Raw genomic sequence first — 25,125 nt, forward strand, 5'->3', positions numbered from 1 at the left:
GTTGTAGCAACCTCATGATGGATATATGTATTAACCTAAACCTATCAATGTTACATTGAGTTGGGTGAATGGAATATGAGTCATCCAATATGCTGTAATAAAGGACATGCTCATAAGAAAAATAGTCTCCCTCATCTTAATCGGCACCGACCGCCACTGCAAGGTAAGCACATTATGATGACAATAAAATGTGACTGTTGGTGTGATAACTTCCTAACGTTGACTTCGTGTGACAAAGACGTGTTCCAACACCAATAAATGATTTTTATTAAATTATATTACATATGTCATATAGTCAGGTCAGTCACTATATCCATTGCATTTACGTTGAATACATGGACAAATAGGCTTAGATTCCAAACATTTCATTAAATAATTTGCACCTTTTGGAACTAAGATCAGTGCATTGTTTGATAACTGTTCTGATGTAGTACCAGTTGATCAAATTCGTGATAAAATACACTAATGCTAAACACACGTTAAAGACTCATTTTTGTGAATAGCACCAAAAGTAAATATGTATTGCATAGTGACGTATACAGTATCATACATGATTGAGTGGTTGGTTTTCTTGTCTCTCGTCACTGATCACAGAACTAGGACAACAACAAATACGAGTGGCATTATTCATTTGAACACTTTTGCTACATATATTACCAACGTATTGCCTTATAATAAGTTATAAGCAAGTAAATGTTCTGCTTAATGTCAGTAATGTTAGCGTATAAGTTAATGTACACACAACAGAGATGACTATGATGTGCTAAATAGGTTTTGAAATGCATGTGTTGATTGACCATGAATATTACCTGTCTGAAGTGCACTCTTCGTCCTCTGTGTACCATGGTTAATGTAACAGATACAATGCTACTGAGCAAAGAACAAAATTCCCTTCTTGTTATCAGCTAGTTAGTCTCGTAAGGCACAGCCTTCATAAGCAGGCTTATTATAACATACAAGAGCAACATTTATTGATCCTGGCAAAGGATTGACCAAATCTCCTTCAGATTATTCTGACACATAAGGCACAGCCTCATAGGCATTAAGGGAAGGGCAGTGAGACCTTTGCACTCTGTGCAAGGCTGGTCTTCACTTTTATAACAGTGGTATTTGATATCGAAAGGAGCAGCAACAACCCTGAACTGGCCATATGCTAACAGAGCATGATTCTCTGTTTACTATTTCACAGCACAAGTCTGTGTAGTGAAGCACGTTTTTATGTGAAATGATAAAGCAGCATTAGTAGCCTACCTTATTACCCAGAACCATGAATTTAAGCCATATCATAGCATCTCTCAAGAGAACCATAAAGGCAAAAAAAAAAATGTCCTGACTCAGTCTTGCTGGTACAGCCATGTCAGTTAACACGGAGTACTTGACTGGAGTTGCTTCTCATTTCAAGAGACAAAGGCAAGACAAAGACCCATTAAAGTCCAATGTGGGTTGGGGTTAAAGGTCACTGTGCCTAATGGGGGGGCTCCAGTTTGTTGGACAGGGCGGTCAACACCTGGTCAAACTTGGTGTATCGCTCTGCCTGGTTCTCCCCCGCCCCCCGACTCCCCCATAGCAATCTCATCTGGAACTCTGTGAGGAAGAGTTCTAGAACCTCAGCTTGCTCTTGGAAACCTGTATGAACACAACACACAACAACATAAAGAGATCACCATTGAAGCCTCACTAATACATATCTAATTTGTTCATATGTGGTAAATTGTGTTGGTGTCGTGGTGGCAAACTTTTACGAAATACTTAATTTCACAACACGGTTTTAGTCTGTATCTCAACATGTTTTTGGTCTGTATCAACATGATTGTGGTCTGTATCTCAACATGGATTTAGTCTGTATCTCAACATGGATTTAGTCTGTATCTCAACATGGATTTAGTCTGTATCTCAACATGGATTTAATTTGTATCTCAACATGGATTTAGTCTGTATCTCAACATGGATTTAATTTGTATCTCAACATGGATTTAGTCTGTATCTCAATATGGTTGTACTCTGCATCTCAACATGGATTTAGTCTATCTCAATAATTTAGTCTGTATCAACATGGTGTTGGTCTATATCTCAACATGGTTGTGGTCTGTATCAACATGGTTGTGGTCTGTATCTCAACATGGATTTAGTCTGTATCTCAACATGGATTTAGTCTGTATCTCAACATGGATTTAGTCTGTATCTCAACATGGATTTAGTCTGTATCATCATGGATTTAGTCTGTATCTCAACATGGTTGTAGTCTGTATCTCAACATGGTTGTGGTCTACATCTCAACATGGTTGTGGTCTGCATCTCAACATGGTTGTGGTCTACATCTCATCATGGTTGTGGTCTGCATCTCAACATGGCTGTGGTCTGCATCTCAACATGGTTGTGGTCTGCATCTCAACATGGCTGTGGTATGTATCTCAATATGGTTGTGGTCTGTATCTCAACATGGCTGTGGTCTGCATCTCAACATGGCTGTGGTCTGCATCTCATCATGGTTGTGGTCTGCAACTCAACATGGATGTGGTCTGTATGTCAACATGGATGTGGTATGTATCTCAATATGGTTGTGGTCTGTATCTCAACATGGTTGTGGTCTGCATCTCAACATGGTTGTGGTCTACATCTCATCATGGTTGTGGTCTGCATCTCAACATGGCTGTGGTCTGCATCTCAACATGGTTGTGGTCTGCATCTCAACATGGCTGTGGTATGTATCTCAATATGGTTGTGGTCTGTATCTCAACATGGCTGTGGTCTGCATCTCATCATGGTTGTGGTCTGCAACTCAACATGGATGTGGTCTGTATGTCAACATGGATGTGGTCTGTATGTCAACATGGATGTGGTCTGTATCTCAACATGGTTGTGGTCTGCATCTCAACATGGTTGTGGTCTGCATCTCAACATGGTTGTGGTCTGCATCTCAAAATGGTTGTGGTCTGTATGTCAACATGGATGTGGTATGTATCTCAATATGGTTGTGGTCTGTATCTCAACATGGTTGTGGTCTGCATCTCAACATGGTTGTGGTCTGCATCTCAACATGGTTGTGGTCTGCATCTCAACATGGTTGTGGTCTGCATCTCAACATGGTTGTGGACTGCATCTCAACATGGTTGTGGACTGCATCTCAACATGGTTGTGGACTGCATCTCAACATGGTTGTGGACTGCATCTCAACATGGTTGTGGACTGCATCTCAACATGGTTGTGGACTGCATCTCAACATGGTTGTGGACTGCATCTCAACATGGTTGTGGACTGCATCTCAATATGGTTGTGGTCTGTATCTCAACATGGTTTTGGTCTGTAACTCAATATGGTTTTGGTCTGTAACTCAATATGGTTTTGGTCTGTATCTCGATGTAGTTTTGGTCTGTATCTCGACGTAGTTTTGGTCTGTATCTCGACATGGTTTTGGTCTGTATCTCAATATAGTTTTGGTGAACATAGTACAAAGACTTCCTCCCACCCTGTAGCTTTTTCTCTGCGTTGGTGCAGTAGTTGCCCCCCAGCTGTGCCATGGTACGTGCCGCCGCCAGATGACTCATCACCACATCCATCCCCGCTTCCACCGTCTCCCAAGGCTCCGCCCCGTCCACCACCGCCACACTTTTCTCCAGGAGGGATAGGAGGGGCACCACGTGCGGGAAAGATGTGTTAGAGAATGCACAGCTCTCTTAGAAAGAGAGGAGAGGAAGAGGTCTATTAGGCATTGCATTTGACACACTGTATACTCTCACTAAGGTCAATATTTGCATTCACTGCTTTTAGGGGGTGAAACAATGCGTGTATCAAAAATGGCACCCTATTCGCTAGGCTCTAGTTAAAAGGAGACTATTTAGGGAATGTAGGCTGAATGTCTTTGGGGATAAATTAGGATGAAGTACCTTTCCCATCGTTCATGCGCTTCATGAAAGGCTTCAAGGTTTTTTCATAGAGGATAGCGCCCTCTGTGTGTCGCTGGCGTAACACCATCCACGTCTGCTCCAGACGGCAGATCTAAGAGGCAAAGAAGATCATTTCTCATAAATGCACTGATCAGTATAACTCATGCTTTACCTCCCCTAAATGTAACCTGCTCCACATACTAGTTACAGTAGTTATGTATGAGTAACTTTGCAGTTTCAATGCCCATATGTATGTGCTGTACCTGTGGCAGCTCTAAGGTTCTCATAATGGCGGCGAAGCCAAACATGTTTCCCAGGTTGCTCTTGAGCTCAGCAGCCATTTGGATGGTTTTGTGCAGTAGGGAAGCTCTCTCCTCAGTGCTGCCTGTACAGCCCAGCACCTCCACAGCTAGCATGATGGACATGGTCTGGAACCTGGATGATAGAGGGATAGTCGAGGCACAGAGAAAACAGAGACTTTACAAAGACATGAATTAAACTGGTGAACTTAGAAATACAAGGAAGCTGACACAGAAATACCCCAAAATCTGAAGAACCAAAAAGTGTGTGAAGTAATGTGAAAAGTAATGCCAGTCCTCACCTTTCCAGCAGGTCCAGACGGAGTTGGTGACCGTGTGGGAGGGTCAGTAGCTCCATCCCAGAACTTACACCCATCTTCCTCTGCATCTCCGGAGTCACGTTCAATATTCTGGCGACCTGAGGACCAGAGACATGGTAAGAAAAGGATCGGTTTGGGTTGTGCAATGAGGGAGTGTGTGTGTGTGTGTCAGTACCATGCAGTCAGCCTTGGTGATGTGTTTAGCCACTGTCTTGGCATCCACCTGAGCTAGCAGCTCCTTGACCCTCCTCAGCACCCCCACCTCCAGGGGCCTGTTCTCCTTGGGCATCAGTGGGGACTGGTACCTACTAGGCATGAAGGCAGAGGCTGTTTCCACTATAGGGACCTCATACACATTCTCCTCCTTCACAGGGTCTACAACACTCTGTCCCTCATCCTCCTCCTCCTCCGTACACAGCCGCTTCACATAACTCTGAGCTGGTGGGGTGGCAGGACAGAGCTGACTGTAGCTGCTGTCTGTGTCTGGAGTCAGATATATGTGGGTTGGTGAGGCCTGGGCTCTGGTGGTCTGTTGTGTGTTGTTGTTGGGTGAGGGTGAGGGTGAGGGTTGGGTGCTGCTGCTGTAGCATCTAGAGACAGATGGGGAGGGAGCCACCTCTGGCACTCGGATGACACGTGGACTCCTGGGCTGCTGGGTGACTTCAGATACAAGCAGAGGAAATTCACAATAATGAGTTACACAATGTCACACTCTGTCACACTTCATAAAATAAGGGTTGAAAATCAAATTCATATTGTCAGTCCTTTCCTATGGAAGTGTTTCATTTGAAACTTAAGTCACTGGGAAGCAACTGAAGAGTTTTTGTGTGGCACTCTCACAGTGCAGATATTTGATCATGTGCTTGTGATGCTTTGCTGTACAAAAAGAACCCCATACTCACTAAATGGTGAAGAGAGAAGGTTCTCTCCAATAGGTGAAGAGGGTTGATGGATTTTCTCAATCTGATCCATATTGAAGCTACAGCTCCTGACCGCCTCCCTGTGGTGAACAGTAGAAGGGCTGTGCGCACGCACACACACACACACACACACACACACACACACACACACACACACACACACACACACCTTTAGTCAAAATCAACAAGCTATATTTGAAGCACAGCAAAAAAGCACTGCTCACAGACAAACTGGTGTTGTAGTCAAAAGAGCAGAGGACCGTGCAGATGAGAACCAGTCTCACCTAAGCGGGCAGATCTTGTCCATCCCATTCCCACTCTGGGTCTTGACCAGAGCCCCTTTCTGACAGGAGGGAGAGTTCAGATAGCCCTTGTGGTTGGCCAGAGGGAAGGCTGCCTCCAAGTAGTGTAGTGGTAAAGTACGATTAACGGGACTGTGGATCTGAGCCCCACTCTGCTGAGTCAAAACCATCCTGTTCCCCACGTAGAAGTGAACCAAAGCAGGCACGGAGTCGAAGGCCTCTCCCTCCAGTGTGTACTGGACCCGGGTGTAGGTCTCACTGGTCTGAAGCAGGACCTTGCTTATTAGGAAGTGCAGGGTATGGTGGTTCCAGCGGTTGGTCAGCACATAGTCTTCCAGGCTGGAGAGAGAGTCTCGGATGAGGAAGTCCCCATGGTGCAACACCAGAGTCTCTGACACCTGCCAGTCAAAGGACACATCAGTTAAGTAGAGCTAGAGATTACTACGAATGTCATGCGTGTGTACGTGCGCATAAGTATGTCTAGATGTTTGAGGGAGCAGGGGAGCCTCACCTCCCAGGGGATGTGTCCATGGTACCAGCCATGGCTCAACAGGTTGCTGCTGCTTAGTTTCAGCTCTTCCTCCAGCTCCCTGCGCAGCTTCTCAGACGGGACGTCCAACCAGAACCTCTCCTTGGAGAACTTAAAAGACATAGGAAGCAAAGGTAAGACGTAGAGAAGAGTTGAAAATAAAATACATTTCAACTTCATAACCCCTGTGAAACAACAGTTACAGCATCTGCGTAGATTCAGCGGTGGAAACAAGTCACTTTGTTGCCTTTCCCCCGGTTAGTCTGTTGTGAAATTCAGTAGATGGAGTGAAGCAGGGAAGGTTAGAGAACAGAAGTCAGGCATTCCCACACTGGCATGTCACCAGAGAACAGTCTTGGGCAGGTTGTTGCGGTAACGTTATTGTGTAGCTTAGCCATTAGTCAGCCAAGCTGTCACCTATTTACACACAGTCTCCCAGACAAAGTAGATCAAGCACCCTGACCCTCCAATCACCACTTGTATAAATGTTTCTTGGAATTCATTTTAAATGGGCGGATCTGCTGGTCCTAACGACTGTTCCCTTCCCAAGCCTTCAACTACAGTAGGTGACATGTTGTTTTCTCAAACAACGTTTCCCTCTATTTAATGGTTTGTCCCATGGACTGATTGACACTGCTCCAAAAACACTTACAAAATGAAGAGGAGACCTACAGATCTCATGAATACTTTGGATTGAATTAATAACATACCGGTTTGTTGCATCAAGATAATTTAGCATTTCAAGGAGGGAAGTGTTAATTTGAAATACAAATTGAATGTTTGACAGTCAGATTGGGAATTTAGCCAGGACACCAGGCTTTAATACCCAACTCCTACAATAATGCCATGGGATCTTCAGTGACCACAGACAGTCAAGACACATGTTTAACATCCCATCTGAAAGACAACACCTTACATAGGACAATGTCCCCAATCACTGTCCTATAATTTTTTTTTAGACCAGAGGAAAGAGTGCCTCCTACTGGCCTTCCAACACCACTTCCAGCAGCATCTGGTCTCCCATCCAGGGACTGACTATGACCAACCCCACTCAGCTTCACAGGTAGGTCAGCAGTGGGATGCAGGGTGGTATGCTGCTGGCAAGTGGTCTTGCTTTTTGGAAAGTCACTTTTTTTTTGGGGGGGGGGGGGGGGCCTTAGATATATAATGTAATATATATTGATAAAATAAAGCATCAAATAAAGTTGATTTAAAATGTAGAATCAATTGTATGGTTGTAAAGTTAGAGAGGATCCAATGAATGAATGTATCTGAATTCCTTCAGTCTTTCCATCTGCACTAGGCATAACCAGTCATATCCAGATCAGGCTCAGTTGCCCACAGTTACACAGTCGTCTCTAAACTATTCCTCTGGAATGGGCAGGCTTCCCAACTCTTTTATGTCACCGAACCTAATTCAATTAGAGCTTGACCGCTGCGCACACTGTGATCCCCATCACAGTTCTCCTGGTTCCACCACAAACACAGCAAGAGAGAGACTTCTAAAAACAACACACTCTATAGGAAGAAGTAAACAAGTCTCCTTTTTGTTGTTTTGCAATGCTAAACAGGCACCTCAGAGTTGTTCGAGAGAACGTCTCAAAAGGACCACTTATTATGAATTGATCCATAATAGTAGTGAGGAGGAGGTAAAAGATCTTACCTTCACATATTCGCCTTTGCTTTCAATGGGATCCAATTGGCTGGAAGAGAGAGGGGGAAAACATCATGTTAGAATGGAAATGTATGTTCTTCATTGTGATGGCTCAACATTCAGGGCCTTGTCCTCTGTGTATGTACTTCTCTATGTGCCTCGGCTAGGGGGAAATAGGCCTATTGCATAACAGTCTAGTAGGAGTTCAAATCTGCAATACCTCCAAGATATGTACTAATATGACAACTCCAAGCAACAGCCGGTGACATTAAACAAAAACTATCGTGGAAGACGTGAGGCATGTCAGGAGCTTTTGAAAAGTGTTACTTTGGACTTTCTGTTGTTCCTCAGCCAGAACGTTTCCACAAGAGTACTGTCAAGAGACATGACCTCTTGTTCCCATGAACTCAATCTCTCTCACACACACACACACACATGCACGCAAGCACTCTCACAGCTGCTCCTCGTCCTCCCCAACATACCATTCTTCCCCCCAGTCCTTCCTTCCAGCTAAAGATACATTCACTAACAAACACACATAAATGGCCCACAGGGGTCCCAAACGACAATAACACAGACTGAGATAATGATGACAAAAACCAGCAGTAGAACTAGCTTTCATTATCTGACAAGAAGAAGAATCTCCAGACTCATTTCCCATGTTTCTATGATGCCTAATAAAGCCAAGCTCCTCTGACCGCCATTTCAGTTTGAGCTAAGGAGCCTCCCTATTCAGTACTTGGCCGGATGAGTTTCCCTAGATGAAGATCCATATTTACGGCATAAGCTAACATCATCAAACAGCCATGAGGCAGCTGTGTATGGGGGAGACACACACAAACACACAACCCCTTGAAGTGGGTGGTGGCTCAAAACAATAAGAAGAATCACATACAGTATGACCTGCAAACACTGAACATTGTACACTGCCCATCTACATAAGGAGGACACAGTAAGTAGTTTATGACACGGTTTATAATGGAGCAGTGTCATTGTCAGCAAAATCGAGGAAAGAGCGAGGTTTCACAGATCACACTCATGACTATGAAAGCTACATCCTCAGTGAGTCCTAGAGTTTAGAGCTTTACACTAAAGACCCTTGACCAGTGCCACCTCTGCCTATACGCAGACTACGCACTGAGCGCAAGGCCCCGTGGCCACTAGGGGACCCCGCCACCACTGTTTTCTGGGGGGGAACTCAGTCAGGGTCTCAACTTACTGTTGGGAGTATGAATAGTAGAATACACAAGGTAGTAATTATTAAATTTGGTAGTGCATCAGCAGTTTTCCTCTTGTTATGTCACTCACTGACAGTCACTCAATTAGCCCATGTCAGCTAATGTTTTATACACTGTAGATTGCTAGGTAACTTAGTCTGGCCAGCTATCTAAACCTTGTAGTAATCATGGCTGAATTACCGACCGGGCACAAAGGGCAGGGGCCCAGGGTTCCTGGCCTACAGTGGGTCCCCATTGATTTTGTAAGTCACCCAGATATCGTATGAACATCGCATAAGTCAAGGCAAAATGTGTGGAATTGCTGAAAATGTGCTTTAAAAAAATGCAAACGTTTCTCTACTCATGGCAAAATGTGTAGAATTGTTGGAAATGTATATGATATTTTTTTTCTGCTGATCAGGCAAAATGAATCACTACTGACAAGCTGTCTATTGACCTCAGCATAGAGTAAAATGACCCTTGATCTGAACTTCCAACCTTCACATTTTCACTTTCATCTATACCAGCGGCATTTCGCTCAATATTGTTTCCTCTCTTCTATAGACTAATATGTAGTATAATCCCGGTCTGCACATAATGTCTATAGGACAGGGTTCCCAAATATGCGGGTGATCCCCCAGGAGTGATGGTTGTTTTTGAACATTGCTGCAAAATCACCAGGAAATGAGCTCAAAGTGATTTTAATTGAGGAAATCTGTTCCAAAGTATTCCCACGCATAAATAGAGAGGCATATGTGATCGTATCGCAATGTGGTCAATGATTTAAATTATTATTGTCAAATACTATATCTGTTTGGGATTCTTGTGGTCAATTTGCAGTGTAAAAATGTTTTTAGAACTATATTCCAGACCCGACCATCCCGCTAAATGTAATTGGGGACCCCTGGCCTAGGGGAATGTCAGTGAACATAAGGTCAAGTTCAACTGGCTGAGAGATCAATTACTTCCACTAGCTGTTAGGACAATCAGAAGTCAGTCTCGGCCATAGACTGTATGGTCGCCATTCACTGGACAAAGAGCAGTAATAATGTCATCCTTTCGCTGAAATGAAAGAAAACGCCCAAATTCCTTAAGCAATAGACATTACATAACCCATATCCCAGGCTCCCCAAATGACAGACAGACACTATAGGCGAGGCTATTGTAGGACATTAAACCCAGAGCTCACTGTCCGAAGCTGAACATTTCATGCCAATTGGGTTTATTAATGTTTCATAAGAAAATAGATGTATTCATGTATATCAAGATATACTGTGTGGAAGTATGTCACTTCAGGACATCGTGCAGACAATGAATATAATTAACTAGGATGGATTAGTTGTTTGTGCAGTGTGCAGGCTGCAACTGCAAGATGTTACCATGTAAACACAATGACATTACCTGCAACATATGTGAATGTTACAATGTCCAAAACATAAAAACAGTTTTCAAACGAAAGTGCTCAGAGAGAACATGACTATGCAGTCCAGGCAATAAACAACCTACGAACTAGAACCTGAACTTATCCATCAAACGTACATCCACCATGAAGTGATGGTATTGTATTATCATAAGAAATATAGAAATCTGAAATCTCACCTTATTCCCATGGTAGTAAATACTCGAGACGGAATCGAACGGTAGCCTATATCATGACTTTCGCACATCTCTAGCAGTGTAACGATCTCAAGTCATAGCGCTGAGTTGAACTACAAGCGGAGCAAAGGGTGCTCTCGTCCACGCGCAAAAACCGTGCAGGGGAGGGACCTTCGGCACCAGGCATGTTATTGTCGGAGTCGAATTATCGTTTCACTATTCTACAAGACCTTTCAAATTCAGGTTTGTGAGAACATCCAATTTTAAAGACGAGTAATTAAGCGTCCTTAATGACCACATACACATTTCATATGGTCTAGTTATACTCCACATTGTGGTCAGAAAATCCTGGCTCATGGGCCACATCAAACACGTAATTCCTATTGGAATCCAGCCAAAGGGAGGATTTCTAAGAATTTGAATATTTTACCATCCACAACCTGCACACAGAATGACTGCTATTGTGCAGTATTTCAAAATCAAAACTAGCTAAACTAGAAAATCTAAACTGGAACAACCATCTCAGTAACAGGTGCAATAAGTAAAACCCCTTGCAGATTGGATTAGTTTAGAAAAATCTAAGTTATTTATCTTAGTATAGTATAAGATCAATTAATCAATTGATTAATGTGCATGAGAAAACACAGATATTAAAACAAACTATTCTAAAAATCAACCTGCAACAAAGCATGCTGGGAAATATGATAATCAGGCCACTCTTTTTCACTCAGAGTTAACTGAAATGAACTCAACACACCACGCGATGGAAAATATTTATTGAATCAAATGTCCTGTTCCGTTGTGCTGAATGTAGGTAAGGTGACAGACATTCCTAACACTGATCTGAATAAAAGGCATGGAATTTCTAATGACTAAATGCACTCTAAACAGAACGATGGGAAATTTAACACTAGTGTTTAAAATAGGTGTTTTCTTGGTTGGAAACTCACTGGAAAAAGCGGACTGTCATGTTTAGTCATTCTAAACGCCTGTGTTTAAGGTGAGAACACTTATTGAAAAATCGAAATGCCTGATGTTTAAGTTTAAAACACTAACGTTTAGGTTATAAGCATGTCACATGTTTCATGGTTTTACAGTGTAGGTTGGCTAATGCAACTTCACTTCAGAGCACTTTTGCAGGATAATATATGGCACTAGAGTTCATTCCGGACATTAAAACATATATCTGTCAGTTACAAATTCTTGAATTCAGAGATACAGATACAATTTTTGATATTTTGTTTGAAAAAAAATATATATAAAAGGTTACATAATGTATCAATTAATCTCACACACATATCATCCCTTGTGTTATGATAAATCAGTTTCTCACCAGTCAAATGTCCCCATCCTCTGTGAATCTCCCAGAGTCCTGCTTCCATCATCTTGTGTCTTCTCCTCTGTATCTCTGCGGACCGCCTGTGCTATAGGGTCCATCACCTCATACAAGTCCTTGGTAAGCGCTGTGGGTGACACTGGGTCAGAGTAGTACTGAGTGCTCTGGGAGGAAGGCATAGTGGCAGGGTCAGGCACACAAGCATTGGTCCTGGCTGCATTGACCCTTGAGTGGTCCTCACATGTCAATGGTGGATCTTGATTTCCTGAGGGTTTATTAAGTGCTGAGGACTTGGGTACTTCATGTGAGCCTTTACGGGATGGCAGTGTATCTGTGTCACAGCTGGGTGAGGGAGAGTGAGTGGGGGCCTGAACCACTGGCAGTGTTTTCCCTGTAAGGCCACCAGGCAATGACTTCTCTAAAGCTGAAAGATGGGTACTAGACAGGACACTCAGAAGAGGAGAATCTCGTACATAGTCCCCATCCTGACACTGGCTCTGCCCTCCACTGATCTGACCTTTGCTACTACTTTTTTTCTTTGACCCCTTGCTGCTTTTCTGCCTCTCCTTTCGAGCCACGGTACCTACGTGTGTGTACATGTCACTGGAGCGAGCATAGCCCGGGCTGTGTAAGCAGTTATCCATGTCATCAACTGAGCTGGCCCCCAAAGTTTTGTCACTGTGGCTCCCATCAGGCTTCGAGGTTATCTTGGGGTCTGACGAACGGCGGATGGAGAGATTGGAGAGACTTCCAAACCACTTGAGACCTGGGGAGAGAGCGCAAGATTTCCTTACTGTATCCACTGTTGCCATGGCTCATTTGATATCCTGATACATTGGTGTTCTATGGTAGAGTATGTGCTTTGAGTTGAGATTTCGCTCTTAATTCTTTATCATGTGAAAAATGTTATTTGTGTACTCTCTGCTCAGTCATGCCTGGAATGTTTTCACATGCAAGCCGAACATGCTGAATCCCTCACCGGATTAATTTCTGAACTGAGAGCTGAACTCTGTGGTTGTTTAATTATGTTTCTTCCCTGCGGACCCATTAGAGCATGAAAACTTGATTCAGACATATTGAATGCCTCTAGCCTGCTTCCAGCTAAATATGATTCCTCAGGGGCTGTTAAAAGGAGTGGGAGAGGGAGAAATTGAGGGAGACAATGGAGGAATACTATCATTTTCCTTACGCTAGTCTTTTATTTACTTTTCAGAGACACATTAGGCAAGAGGAGGGGTGTACTCTGGACCTGAACGGCTAGCTTTGTCACTGAGAGCATTATCTAGGGAGACTTGAGGAAGCAGAACTATTAACATGTTATTCTGTAACAGATGTAGGCTACTATCTGATCAGGATTTTAATCTTCAGCACAATATTAGAGGGATTTCCTTTACTCAAATTATTTTCAAATTATGTTTTTGATCCTGATGGTCAAGTTTAAATGACATAATGACCTACTGTCGTTATACACTTCAAACCACACACACACACACACACACACACAAAAATACATGACCTAATACCAACAAACATAACTTTGTTGTCTATAGCAGGCTGGCTTGTATTAGTAAGAGCTGTTTTTGTATTGTATGCCATGGTCAGTCTCCATTTAGTGCTCAGTTGAGATGCTATTTGAAACAAAACAATGAGCCATCTATGTTTTTGTTTACAATAGCATATAAACCTGAATAGTGTTTTTATAAGTGGAGCAACAGCAGACAATGAGTGAACTGACAAAGAAACAAGAGTCAATAGAACTCATTCATTACAAATAGTCACATTAAGAGATGAGGAGCCTCCTCCCTTTCCCTAACTCTGACTGAGCTCTAGGATTGTTGCATTCTGTGATCCTTCTTATTATATACTGTAGAATTGATTACGAATGAGACATTTACTAAGAAAAACAAAACTTACTCAGTTTTCGTTTGCTCATGGTTTGGGGGTAGGTTCAGACGTGTAAGGATACAGGTCCTATTATCATCCTTGCAGTGCCCACAGTGTGATGAACAGTATACATTTTTTTTTGCCCAACAGAGAAATGTTCTTCCTGTCGTCTTGAGAGAGCGGAATTGGCAAATCCATTTTTACGTCAGCAGTCATTTCTGCATTTGAAATACAGACATTCTAGTGAATCTATCAAACCAAAGTTTCCAATTAACATGACCTTTACCCTAATAAGTTAAAACATGTCAGTGTCACATACAGTTGTTGTGTTATTTCTACAGTTGTTATGTTTATTTTAAGGAGCTTTCAGCAAGGCTGAATATGATGTGATCTATTAATGTGCTTATAAATGATTGACAATCTATAGATGAAAAAATATTGATAAAGCAAAACAACAAAATAGTCCCACCGAAAAAATAAGTAAACCAAAACATCAGGAGGGCATCAGGAGGGAATTTGAGCTTCTCCTTTTTAAGGGGTGGGGTAGGATGGGTTTTTTGACTCAGATAGTGAGTAGTCACTCAGCACAAGTCTTGCATAATTTTCTCTGGGTTGCTAAATTTCCTATTGAGACTTCCTGTCATATGTAAAGAAATAAGCAATAGTAGGCAGTAAGCAGTACGGAGTAAGCAGTTTGTCTAGGCACAAAGAGCACCATGCTAGCTCGAAACAAGCTTTGACATTTTCACTAGCATTTAGTAAGACTTGGTATCTGACACAATTAGGCCTATACAGCCAACACAAGGATGACATTGTTAATGACAGCTGACTTGTCTATGAATCGGCCAGGGCCTGGCAAGTACCGTACAGGCCTATTCATACGGTTGCAAATCCTTTGTTACACGCAACAGAGATGTATTAATGAAACAGTATTCCAATAGAAGTTTAGTAGATCTGTGAAAAGGGAGAGAGGGGACAACGATTGTTGGCTTGTGGAATGTTAATTTAATTGACAAATATATACCATTTTATATGCCGTTTCTGTTTTGTGTGCATACTTGCAGTAATACATTCCCAAATATTTGTGCTTGAATGTCAAAGCCTTGGACCTTGCCCATGTCATCGATGTGCTTATATGAAAGAACAAGAGAACACCATGTACTACAATACTGTAATCAGAGTAGGTTCTATAGATTAACTAGGTAAACATGATCTATTGTAAATATCTGTTTGTTAAACTGATAGTATGGTAATACAGGAGCTGAACTGTCTGATGTTCCATTTCAGTGGGCAGACTGACATTCCAATTCAATGGCACCTGACGTCATTCCCTGGTAACAACGTGTGTTGTGGATGCCAGGAGTGGGAGAAGGGCCAGGAAAATGGCGGCGAGTAGTGTGTAACAAAATGGAAGAAATGGAGAGAAAGTTGGTGAAGCAACAGCTGTGCTTGGAATGCAATCAACATGGGTGTCAGTTCTGATCCTATGGAGCAGGAGGATGAGGGTCAAGGATCTGAATGGTCTATAGTGGAAAGACATAGGAAGAAGACAGATCCTGATACTGAAACAGTGGAGCATCTAGTATAGAAAGCAAAAAGAGCGCCAAGATAGGAAGCAATAGTAATAATGTGTCGGAGTGGAAAGATGGTTGATGAGCCCACAGGGCCTCATTTACACCCTATCCGACTAACCAATGCCGTAGAGAAAGAGAAGTTAAACTAGCCCGGTTAATTAAAAATTGTAGATTGCTAATATTTTGTGGTAGCCAGGCTCAGCAAGCGAAGATTCTGCAAATGGAAAAGCTTAATGGGAAGAATATTGAAAGCCACCTGGTGCTTATTCTAGGTTGTGGGGAGTCATCACTGGAGTCCCAATATATATGTCCACAGATGATATTAATGAAAATGTGAAGGGAAACAGAGTAGTGGAGGTCAAAAGGTTGATCAGTAAGAAAGAGGGACAATGAAGTGAAAGCTTATCAGTGATGCTGAGGTTTGAGAAAGTTTTGCCGGGAAAAGTACAGATAGGATTCTTTATGATCGAGAATTTCTCCCATATGCACTGCAGTGTTTTAAATGCCAAAGAATGGGACATGTGCTGCTCAGTGTAAAGGAAAGAACAGATGTGTCAAGTGTGGAGGGGAACACCTAATCAGTTGTACAACTGAATGGTGTCTCCCACATTTACCTCTAAATCAGAGAGGTGCGGGGGGCTGCCTTAATCAACATCCATGTCATCGGCGCCCGGGGAACAGTGGGTTAACAGCCTTTGCTCAGTTAACCCACTGGGTTACTGGCCCAATGCTCCTACTCACCAGGTTACCTGCCGCCCCATGATTAGGGTGAATGTCGGAGCAATGTGGAGGTTAAGTGCTGTAATTGTAGGGGAGACTACAGTGCAGCATTTGGTAGATGCCAGGTGCAGAGAGAGAGGCTAGAGAGGTTCAGAGATATAGAATCAGTCAGAGGTGGTAAGACAGATTGGTAAAACTACAGTCTGGACCCACGGAGCTTACATGGATGTACACTACCGTTCAGAAGTTTGGGTTCACTTAGAAATGTCCTTGTTTTTGAAAGAAAATTGAATTCTTTGTCCATCAAAATAACATCAAAAGGATTCCATGCGAGAAATTGCCCAGAAACTGAAGATATTGTACCATGCTGTGTACTACTCCATTCACAGAACAGTGCAAACTGGCTCTAAACAGAATAGAAAGAGGTGCACAACTGAGCAAGAGGACAAGTACATTTGAGTGCATTGTTTTAGAAACAGATGCCTCACAAGTCCTCAACTGGCAGCTTCTTTAAATAGTACCCGCAAAACACCAGTCTCAACGTCAACAGTGAAGAGGACTCTGGGATGCTGGCCTTCTAGGCAGAGTTGCAAAGAAAAAGACATCTCAGACTGGCCAATAAAAAGAAAAGATTAAGATGAGAAAAAGTACACAGACAATGGACAAAGGAACTCTGCCTAGAAAGCCAGCATCCCGGAGTCGCCTCTTCACTGTTGACGTTGAGAGTGGTGTTGGCCTTCTAGGCAGAGTTGACATTCAGACGGGATGGTGGCTTTAGAAGCTTCTGATAGGCTAATTGACATCATTTGAGTCAATTGGAGGTGTATCTGTGGATGTATTTCAAGGCCTACCTTCAAACTCAATGCCTTTGCTTGACATCATGGGAAAATCAAAAGAAATCAGCCAAGACCTCAGGAGAAAAAAATGTAGACCTCCACAAGTCTGGTTCATCCTTGGGAGCAATTTCCAAATGCCTGAAGGTACCACGTTCATCTGTACAAACAATAGTATGCAAGTATAAACACCATGGGACCATGCAGCCATCATACCGCTCAGGTAGGAGACGCGTTCTGTCTCCTAGAGATGAACGTACTTTGGAGCAAACAGTGCAAATCAATCCCAGAACAACAGCAAATGACCTTGTGAAGATGCTGGAGGAAACAGGTACAAAGGTATCTATATCCACAGTAAATTGTGTCCTATATCGACAGAATCTGAAAGGCCGCTCAGCAAGGAAGAAGCCACTGCTTCAAAGCCGCCATAAAACACCCAGAATACGCTTTGCAACTGCACATGGGAACAAAGATCGTACTTTTTGGAGAAATGTCCTCTGGTCTGATGAAAAGAAAAATGGCCATAATAGCCATAAAGACCATTGTTATGTTTGGAGGAAAAAGAGGGATGCCTGCAAGCCAAAGAACACCATCCCAACCATGAAGCACAGGGGTGGCAGCATCATGTTTTGCTGCAGGAGGGACTGGTGCACTTCACAAAATAGATGGCATCATGAGAAAGAAAAAATTATGCGGCTATATTGAAGCAACATCTCAACACATCAGTCAGGAAGTTAAAACTTGGTCGCAAATGGGTCTTCCAGATGGACAATGACCCCAAGCATACTTCCAAAGTTGTGGCAAAATGCCTTAAGGACAATGAAGTCAAGGTATTGGAGTGGCCATCACAAAGCCCTGACCTCAAACCTATAGAAACAAGTGTGTGTGTGAGCAAGGCCTACAAACCAGCCCTTTGGGCTGTCGATTATTCTTCCCAGGTCCGTTGGTCGTTTGAGTACCTATGCGTTGTCTCAGCCTGTGCTGCGGGTTTTACGGGTCTCATCCCGTGTCGTTCTCTGATGTTTACCCTTGCTCTTTTGTTTGGATACATCGCAATGTTTTGTATATGTGTTTGTTTTGGGTGTATTAAAAACCCAGATGATGTCCACGGTTCAGAAGGTTAATCCTGGTCGTGGATAGAACAGGAGGAGACTGGTCTGAGGGCTCTGTTGGGTGCTTCATTGTGTAGCAGTGGAGGCTGGTGGGAGGAGCTATAGGAGGACGTCACACATTGTAATGGCTGCAATGGGAGTTAAATGTGGTTTCCGTATGTTTGACGTGTTTGATTCCGTCCCAGCCATTAAAATGAGCCCATCCTATATTATGGGGGAGGGTGGAAGTGAGAGGATTCAGAAATTATTTTAGTATTGTATTGTAAAGTATTGTATTGTAATGCAATGTATTGTAAAGTATTGTATTGTAAAGTATTGTATTGTATTGTAATGTATTTTACTATAATGTGATGTATTGTAATGTAATGCATTGTAATTGATTGTATTGTAAAGTATTGTAGTGTAATATATTGTATTGTAAAGTATTGTATTGTAATGTATTGTATTGCATTGTAATGTATTGTATTGTAATATAGTGTATTGTAATGTATTGTAATGTAATGTATTGTATTGTATTGTAATGTAAAGGTGGGGTAATGTATTGTAATGTATTGTAAGGTATTGTAATGTAATGTATTGTATTGCAATGTATTGTATTGTATTGTAATGTATTGTAATGTAATGTATTATAATGTATTGTAATGCAATGTAATGTATTGCATTGTAATGTATTGTATTGTATAGTATTGTAATGTATTGTAATGTATTGTAATGTATTGTAATGTATTGTATTGTATTTTATTGCATTGTAATGTATTGTATTGTAATATAGTGTAATGTATTGTATTGTAATGTAATGTATTATAATGTAATGTATTGTAAAGTATTGTATTGCATTGTAATGTATTGTATTGTATTGTAATATAGTGTATTGTAATGTATTGTATTGTAATGTATTGTAATGTATTGTAAGCTATTGTAATGTAATGTATTGTATTGTAAGTCGCTCTGGATAAGAGCGTCTGCTAAATGACTTAAATGTAAATGTAAACGTATTGCTGTGCCTGTCTCCAAATCCTTTATACCAGCGTGACATCGATACAGTGGAAAATTAGTTTCTATTTCTTTCCCTTGGAAATTTGGTTTTGGGGAATTATTTTGTAGTACTAGTCTGTTCAACCTCTCTTTTGTATCGTCTGAGATTCCTAAAGATTTGAAAGCGGCCGGGGTCATCCCCCCTCTTCAAAGGGGAGACACTCTATACCCAAACTGTTACTGACCTATATCCATCATGCCTCTCTAAATTCTTCGAAAGCCAAGTGAACAAACAGATCCCCGACCATTTAAAATCCCACCGTACTTTCTCCGCTATGCAATCTGGTTTCCGAGCTGGTCTCGGGCGCACCACAGCCACGCTCAAGGTCCTAAACGATATCATAACCGCTATCAATAAAAGACAGTACTGTGCAGCCGTCTTCATCGACCTGGCCAAGGCTTTTGACTCTGTCAATCACTGTATTCTTATCGGCAGACTCAACAGCCTTGGTTTCTCTAATGACTGCCTCGCCTGGTTCACTAACTACTTCTCAGATAGAGTTCAGTGTGTCAAATCGGAGGGCCTGTTGTCCGGACCTCTGGCAGTTTCTATGGGGGTGCCAAAGGGATCAATTCTCGGGCCGACTCTTTTCTCTGTATATATATATCAATGATGTCGCTCTTGCTGCTGGTGATTCTTTTATCCACCTCTACACAGATGACACCATTCTGTATACCTCTGGCCCTTCTTTGGAAACTGTGTTAACATACCTACAAACGAGCTTCAACGCCATACAACACTCCTTCTGTGGCCTCCAACTGCTCTTAAATGCTCGTAAAACGAAATGCATGCTCTTCATCCGATCGCTGCCCACACCTGCCCGCCCGACTAGCATCACTACTCTGGACGGTTCTGACTTAGAATATGTGGACAACTATAAATACCTAGGTGTCTGGCTAGACTGTAAACTCTCCTTCCAGACTCACATTAAGCATCTTCAATCCAAAGTTAAATCTAGAATCGGCTTCCTATTTCGCATCAAATTCTCCTTCACTCATGCTGCCAAACATACCCCCGTAAAACGGACTATCCTGCCGATCCTTGACTTTAGTGATGTCATTTACAAAATAGCCTCCAACACTCTACTCAGCAAATTGGATGCAGTCTATCACAGTGCCATCCATTCTGTCACCAAAGCCCCATATACAACCCAACACTGCGACCTGTATGCTCTCATTTGCTGGTCCTCGCTACATATTCGTTGCCAAACCCACTGGCTCCAGGTCATCTATAAGTCTTTGCTAGGTAAAGCTCCACATTATCTCAGCTGTCACGTTCTGACCTTTATTTCCTTTGTTTTGTCATTATTTAGTATGGTCAGGGCGTGAGTTGGGGTAGGCAGTCTATGTTTGCTTTTCTATGATTTGGGTATTTCTATGTTTCGGCCTAGTATGGTTCTCAATCAGAGGCAGGTGTCATTAGTTGTCTCTGATTGAGAATCATACTTAGGTAGCCTGGGTTTCACTGTGTGTTTGTGGGTGATTGTTCCTGTCTCTGTGTTTGCACCAGATAGGGCTGTTTTAGGTTTTCACGTTTCTTGTTTTGTTAGTCTGTTCATGTATAGTTGTTTTTATTAAAGAACCATGAATAGAAACCACGCTGCGTTTTGGTCCGCCTCTCCTTCAAATCAAGAAAACCGTTACAGAATCACCCACCACAACAGGACCAAGCGGCATGGTAACGGGCAACAGCAACAGCGGCGCAAAGAGGAATGGACTTGGGACGATGTATTGGACGGCAAGGGTTGCTACACATGGGAGGAGATCCTGGCGGGAAAAGATCGCCTTCTATGGGAACAGGTGGAGGCAGCTAGGAGAGCAGAGGCAGCCGGAGAGAGGAGCCGGCGATATGAGGGAACACGGCTGGCAAGGAAGCCCGAGAGGCACCCCCCAAAATTTCTTGGAGGGGGGCACACAGGAGGTGTGGCGAAGCCAGGTAGGAGACCTGAGCCAACTTCCTGTGCTTACCGGAGGGCGAGAGAGACCGGGCAGGCACCGTGTTATACAGTGGAGCGCACGGTGTCCCCAGTGCGGGTGCATAGCCCGGTGCGGTACATTCCATTCTGCCCAGCGCCATCAGAGTCGCCAGTCTGCCCAGCGCCGCCTGAGCCACCCGTCTGCCCAGCGCCGCCAGTGCCGTCAGTCTGCCCAGTGCCACCAGTGCCGCCAGTCTGCAAGGAGCCGCCAGTGCCGCCAGTCTGCAAGGAGCCGCCAGTGCCGCCAGTCAGCCAGGGGCCGCCAGTGCCGCCAGTCAGCAACCCAGAGGCGCCAGAGCCCCTCAGCCCAGAGGCGCCAGAGCCGCTGCCCCTCTGTCCAGAGCCTCCGCCCCTCTGTCCAGAGCCGCCGCCCCTCTGTCCAGAGCTTCCGCCCCTCTGTCCAGAGCTTCCGCCCCTCTGTCCAGAGCTTCCGCCCCTTTGTCCCGAGCTGCCCCTCAGTCCAGTGGGGTCATTTAGTAGGGTCACCGTGGTTAGGAGGCCACGGAAGCGGACAAGAAGGCGGACTAAGACTATGGTGAAGTGGGGTCCGCGTCCTGCGCCAGAGCCGCCACCGCGGACAGACGCCCACCCAGACCCTCCCCTATAGGTTAAGGTTTTGCGGCCGGAGTCCGCACCTTTGGGGGGGGGTACTGTCACGTTCTGACCTTTATTTTCCTTTGTTTTGTCATTATTTAGTATGGTCAGGGCGTGAGTTGGGGTGGGCAGTCTATGTTTGTTTTTCTATGATTTGGGTATTCCTATGTTTCGGCCTAGTATGGTTCTCAATCAGAGGCAGGTGTCATTAGTTGTCTCTGATTGAGAATCATACTTAGGTAGCCTGGGTTTCACTGTGTGTTTGTGGGTGATTGTTCCTGTCTCTGTGTTTGCACCAGATAGGGCTGTTTTGGGTTTTCACGTTTCTTGTTTTGTTAGTCTGTTCATGTATAGTTGTCTTTATTAAAGAACCATGAATAGAAACCACGCTGCGTTTTGGTCCGCCTCTCCTTCAAATCAAGAAAACCGTTACATCAGCTCACTGGTCACCATAGCAACACCCACCCGTAGCACGCACTCCAGCAGGTGTATTTCACTGATCATCCCTAAAGCCAACACCTCATTGGCCGCCTTTCCTTCCAGTTCTCTGCTGCCTGTGACTGGAACGAATTGCAAAAGTCGCTGAAGTTGGAGACTTTTATCTCCCTCACCAACTTTAAACATCTGCTATCTGAGCAGCTAACCGATCGCTGCAGCTGTACATAGTCCATCGGTAAATAGCCCAGACCCTCAGTGCTTTGTTGAAGCAGTGATTCCAGCCTTAAGTCTTGGGTATGACGTTACAACCTTGGCACACCTGTATTTGGGGAGTTTCTGCCATTCTTCTCTGCAGATCCTCTCAAGCTCTGTCAGGTTGGATGGGGATTGTCGCTGCACAGCTATTTTTAGGTCTCTCCAGAGATGTTTGATCGGGTTCAAGTTGGGTCTATGGCTGGGCCACTCAAGGACATTCAGAGACTTGTCCCGAAGCCACTCCTGCGTGTCTTGGCTGTGTGCTTAGGATCATTGTCCTTTTGGATGGTGAACCTTCTCCCCAGTCTGAGGTCTTGAGAGCTCTGCAGCAGGTTTTCATCAAGGATCTCTGTATTTTGCTCCGTTAATCTTTCCCTCAGTCCTGACTAGTCTCCCTGCCTATGAAAAACATTCCATACAGCATGATGCTGGCACCACCATGCTTCACTGTAGGGATGGTGCCAGGTTTCCCCCAGAAATTACGCTTTGCATTCAGGCCAAAGAGTTCAATCTTGGTTTCATCAGACCAGAGAGTCCTTTAGGTGCCTTTTGGCAAACTCCAAGCGGGCTGTCATGTGCCTTTTTACTGAAGAGTGGTTTCTGTCTGGCCACTCTACCATAAAGGCCTGATTTGGTAGAGTGCTGCAGAGATGGTTGTCCTTCTGGAAGGTTCTCCCATCTCCACAGAGGGACTCTGGAGCTCTGTCCGAGTGGACATCGGGTTCTTGTTCACCGCTGCCCTTCTCCCCCGATTGCTCAATTTTGCCGGTTAGCCAGCTCTAGGAAGAGTTTTGGGTGGTTCCAAACATCTTCTATTTTATGATGGAGCCCACAGGGTTCTTGGGGACCTTCAGTGCTGCAGACATGTTTTGGTACCCTTCCCGAGATCTGTGCCTCGACACAATGCTGTCTCAGAGCTCTCCGGTCAATTCCTTCGACCCCAGGGCTTGGTTTTTGCTCTGACATGCACTGTCAACTGTGGAACTTTATATAGACAGGTGTGGGTCTTTCAAAATCATGTCCAATCAATTGATTTGACCACAGGTGGACTCCAAGTTGTAGAAACATCTCCAGGATGATCAATAGAAACAGGATGCACCTGACCTCAATTTCGAGTCTCATAGGAAAAGGGTTTGGATACTTATATAAATAAGGTATTTCTGTTCTTTAGCTTTTATAAATTTGCTAAAAAAAAAAATGTTTAAACTGCTTGCTTTGTCAGTATGGGGCATTGTGTGTAGATTGCTGAGATTGTTTATTTTTTAAATCCATTTTAGAATAAGGCTGTAACGTATTAAAATGTGGTAAAGTCAAGGGGTCTGAATACTTCTTGAATGCAATGTACATGCTCCAGAACATCAGGGCCTCTTTGTTCCTCCTCTTAAGGCCACCACCCACCTGTGTCACTTCAAGACAGGAGTCCTGGGCCTTATACCGTGTTGTACACCCAACTACAACCACATCCTGTCCAAGATGGGACCCCTCTCCAAGAGCACCTGCCTTCAACTTCATAGGTGATTGAGCTGCCTTTTATGCTGCTGTTTTTTATGCTTGTCAAAAATACTATTTATTTATTAGTAAATGCAATAAATGTACTCAGTGTATGTTGTAGCTTAGTTACAGTAGATACTGAGTAGGTGATTTTTGTTTTAATTCAAAGATAATATATATTTCCTTTTTTAAATGTAGTTTTTTTTGTCAATTTTGGTTTAATATATCAAATTTGTGTCAATGTCTTGTTAACCATAGCCTCTTTGTTCGTCTGGAAACCCTACTAGAAGAGGACTAGTCCGTCCAAACACTCTGGTCCAGAGTGCCTGGCTCCTCTGCTGGGTGACCCTTCCAGAGGGAGCCTGTTTACCCCCCACAGACCCACCCCAATCAGGGGTAGCCCCATTGAACCCATCCTCAGAGAGGCAGGACTGGGCTTCAAAACCCTTTAATGGGACATTTCCAACAGAAAATAAATGGTGCTACTTGGTTATGCAAAAAATATTGTCACTTATACATTTTATTTCTCAGCCACTAGGTGGCAGCAACTATACTTAGAATATGTCCTACTGAGTCCGACAAAGATCAGCCACTAGAAAGCTTTCTAGAGAAAGCAATCAAAAGCTCTGTTATTTTGTGTTATTAGTTTTTTAAAGACTGTATCCAAAAAATAAACATCAGGAATGTATACTCAAAAGATTAAGGCATACTGTAGCACAGCCATTGTCCACATACTAAATCCAATACAGTGGGGCAAAAAAGTATTTTGTCAGCCACCAATTGTGCAAGTTCTCCCACTTAAAAAGATGAGAGGCCTGTAATTTTCATCATAGGTACACTTCAACTATGACAGACAAAAATGTGGGGAAAAATCCAGAAAATCACATTGTAGGATTTTTAATGAATTTATTTGCAAATTATGGTGGAAAATAAGTATTTGGTCACCTACAAACAAGCAAGATTTCTGGCTCTCACAGACCTGTAACTTCTTCTTTAAGAGGCTCCTCTATCCTCCACTCGTTACCTGTATTAATGGCACCTGTTTGAACTTGTTATCAGTATAAAAGACATCTGTCCACAACCTCAAATAGTCACACTCCAAACTCCACTATGGCCTAGACCAGGGGTGTCAAAGTCAAATGGACGGAGGGCCAAA

General features: G+C 43.3%; 1 protein-coding gene and 1 long non-coding RNA gene across 3 annotated transcripts; one reads left to right on the forward strand and one right to left on the reverse strand.

Annotated features, from left to right (window-relative positions):
* Positions 1-243: 243 nt before the first annotated feature.
* On the reverse strand, positions 244-14,097 carry LOC115139849 (SH2 domain-containing protein 3C-like). Its single transcript, XM_029677677.2, is given in 13 exon segments — positions 244-1,476; positions 1,478-1,626; positions 3,467-3,673; positions 3,885-3,996; positions 4,148-4,319; positions 4,486-4,601; positions 4,679-5,163; positions 5,406-5,524; positions 5,708-6,123; positions 6,237-6,365; positions 7,918-7,957; positions 12,055-12,823; positions 13,972-14,097. Coding segments are annotated over 13 exon segments (2,760 nt in total). The 5' UTR covers positions 13,991-14,097; the 3' UTR covers positions 244-1,449.
* LOC115139850 (uncharacterized) lies at positions 10,875-24,759 on the forward strand. Of its 2 annotated transcripts, none has more exons than XR_003865172.2 (3): positions 10,875-11,535; positions 23,865-23,992; positions 24,228-24,759. It is a non-coding gene; the product is annotated as an uncharacterized LOC115139850 (long non-coding RNA). The 2 variants fall into 2 exon arrangements; XR_003865171.2 differs by having other exon boundaries at positions 10,882-10,964.
* Positions 24,760-25,125: the final 366 nt, after the last annotated feature.

The sequence above is a fragment of the Oncorhynchus nerka genome, linkage group LG13, assembly GCF_034236695.1.
Source record: "Oncorhynchus nerka isolate Pitt River linkage group LG13, Oner_Uvic_2.0, whole genome shotgun sequence".
Classification (NCBI taxonomy): domain Eukaryota; kingdom Metazoa; phylum Chordata; class Actinopteri; order Salmoniformes; family Salmonidae; genus Oncorhynchus; species Oncorhynchus nerka.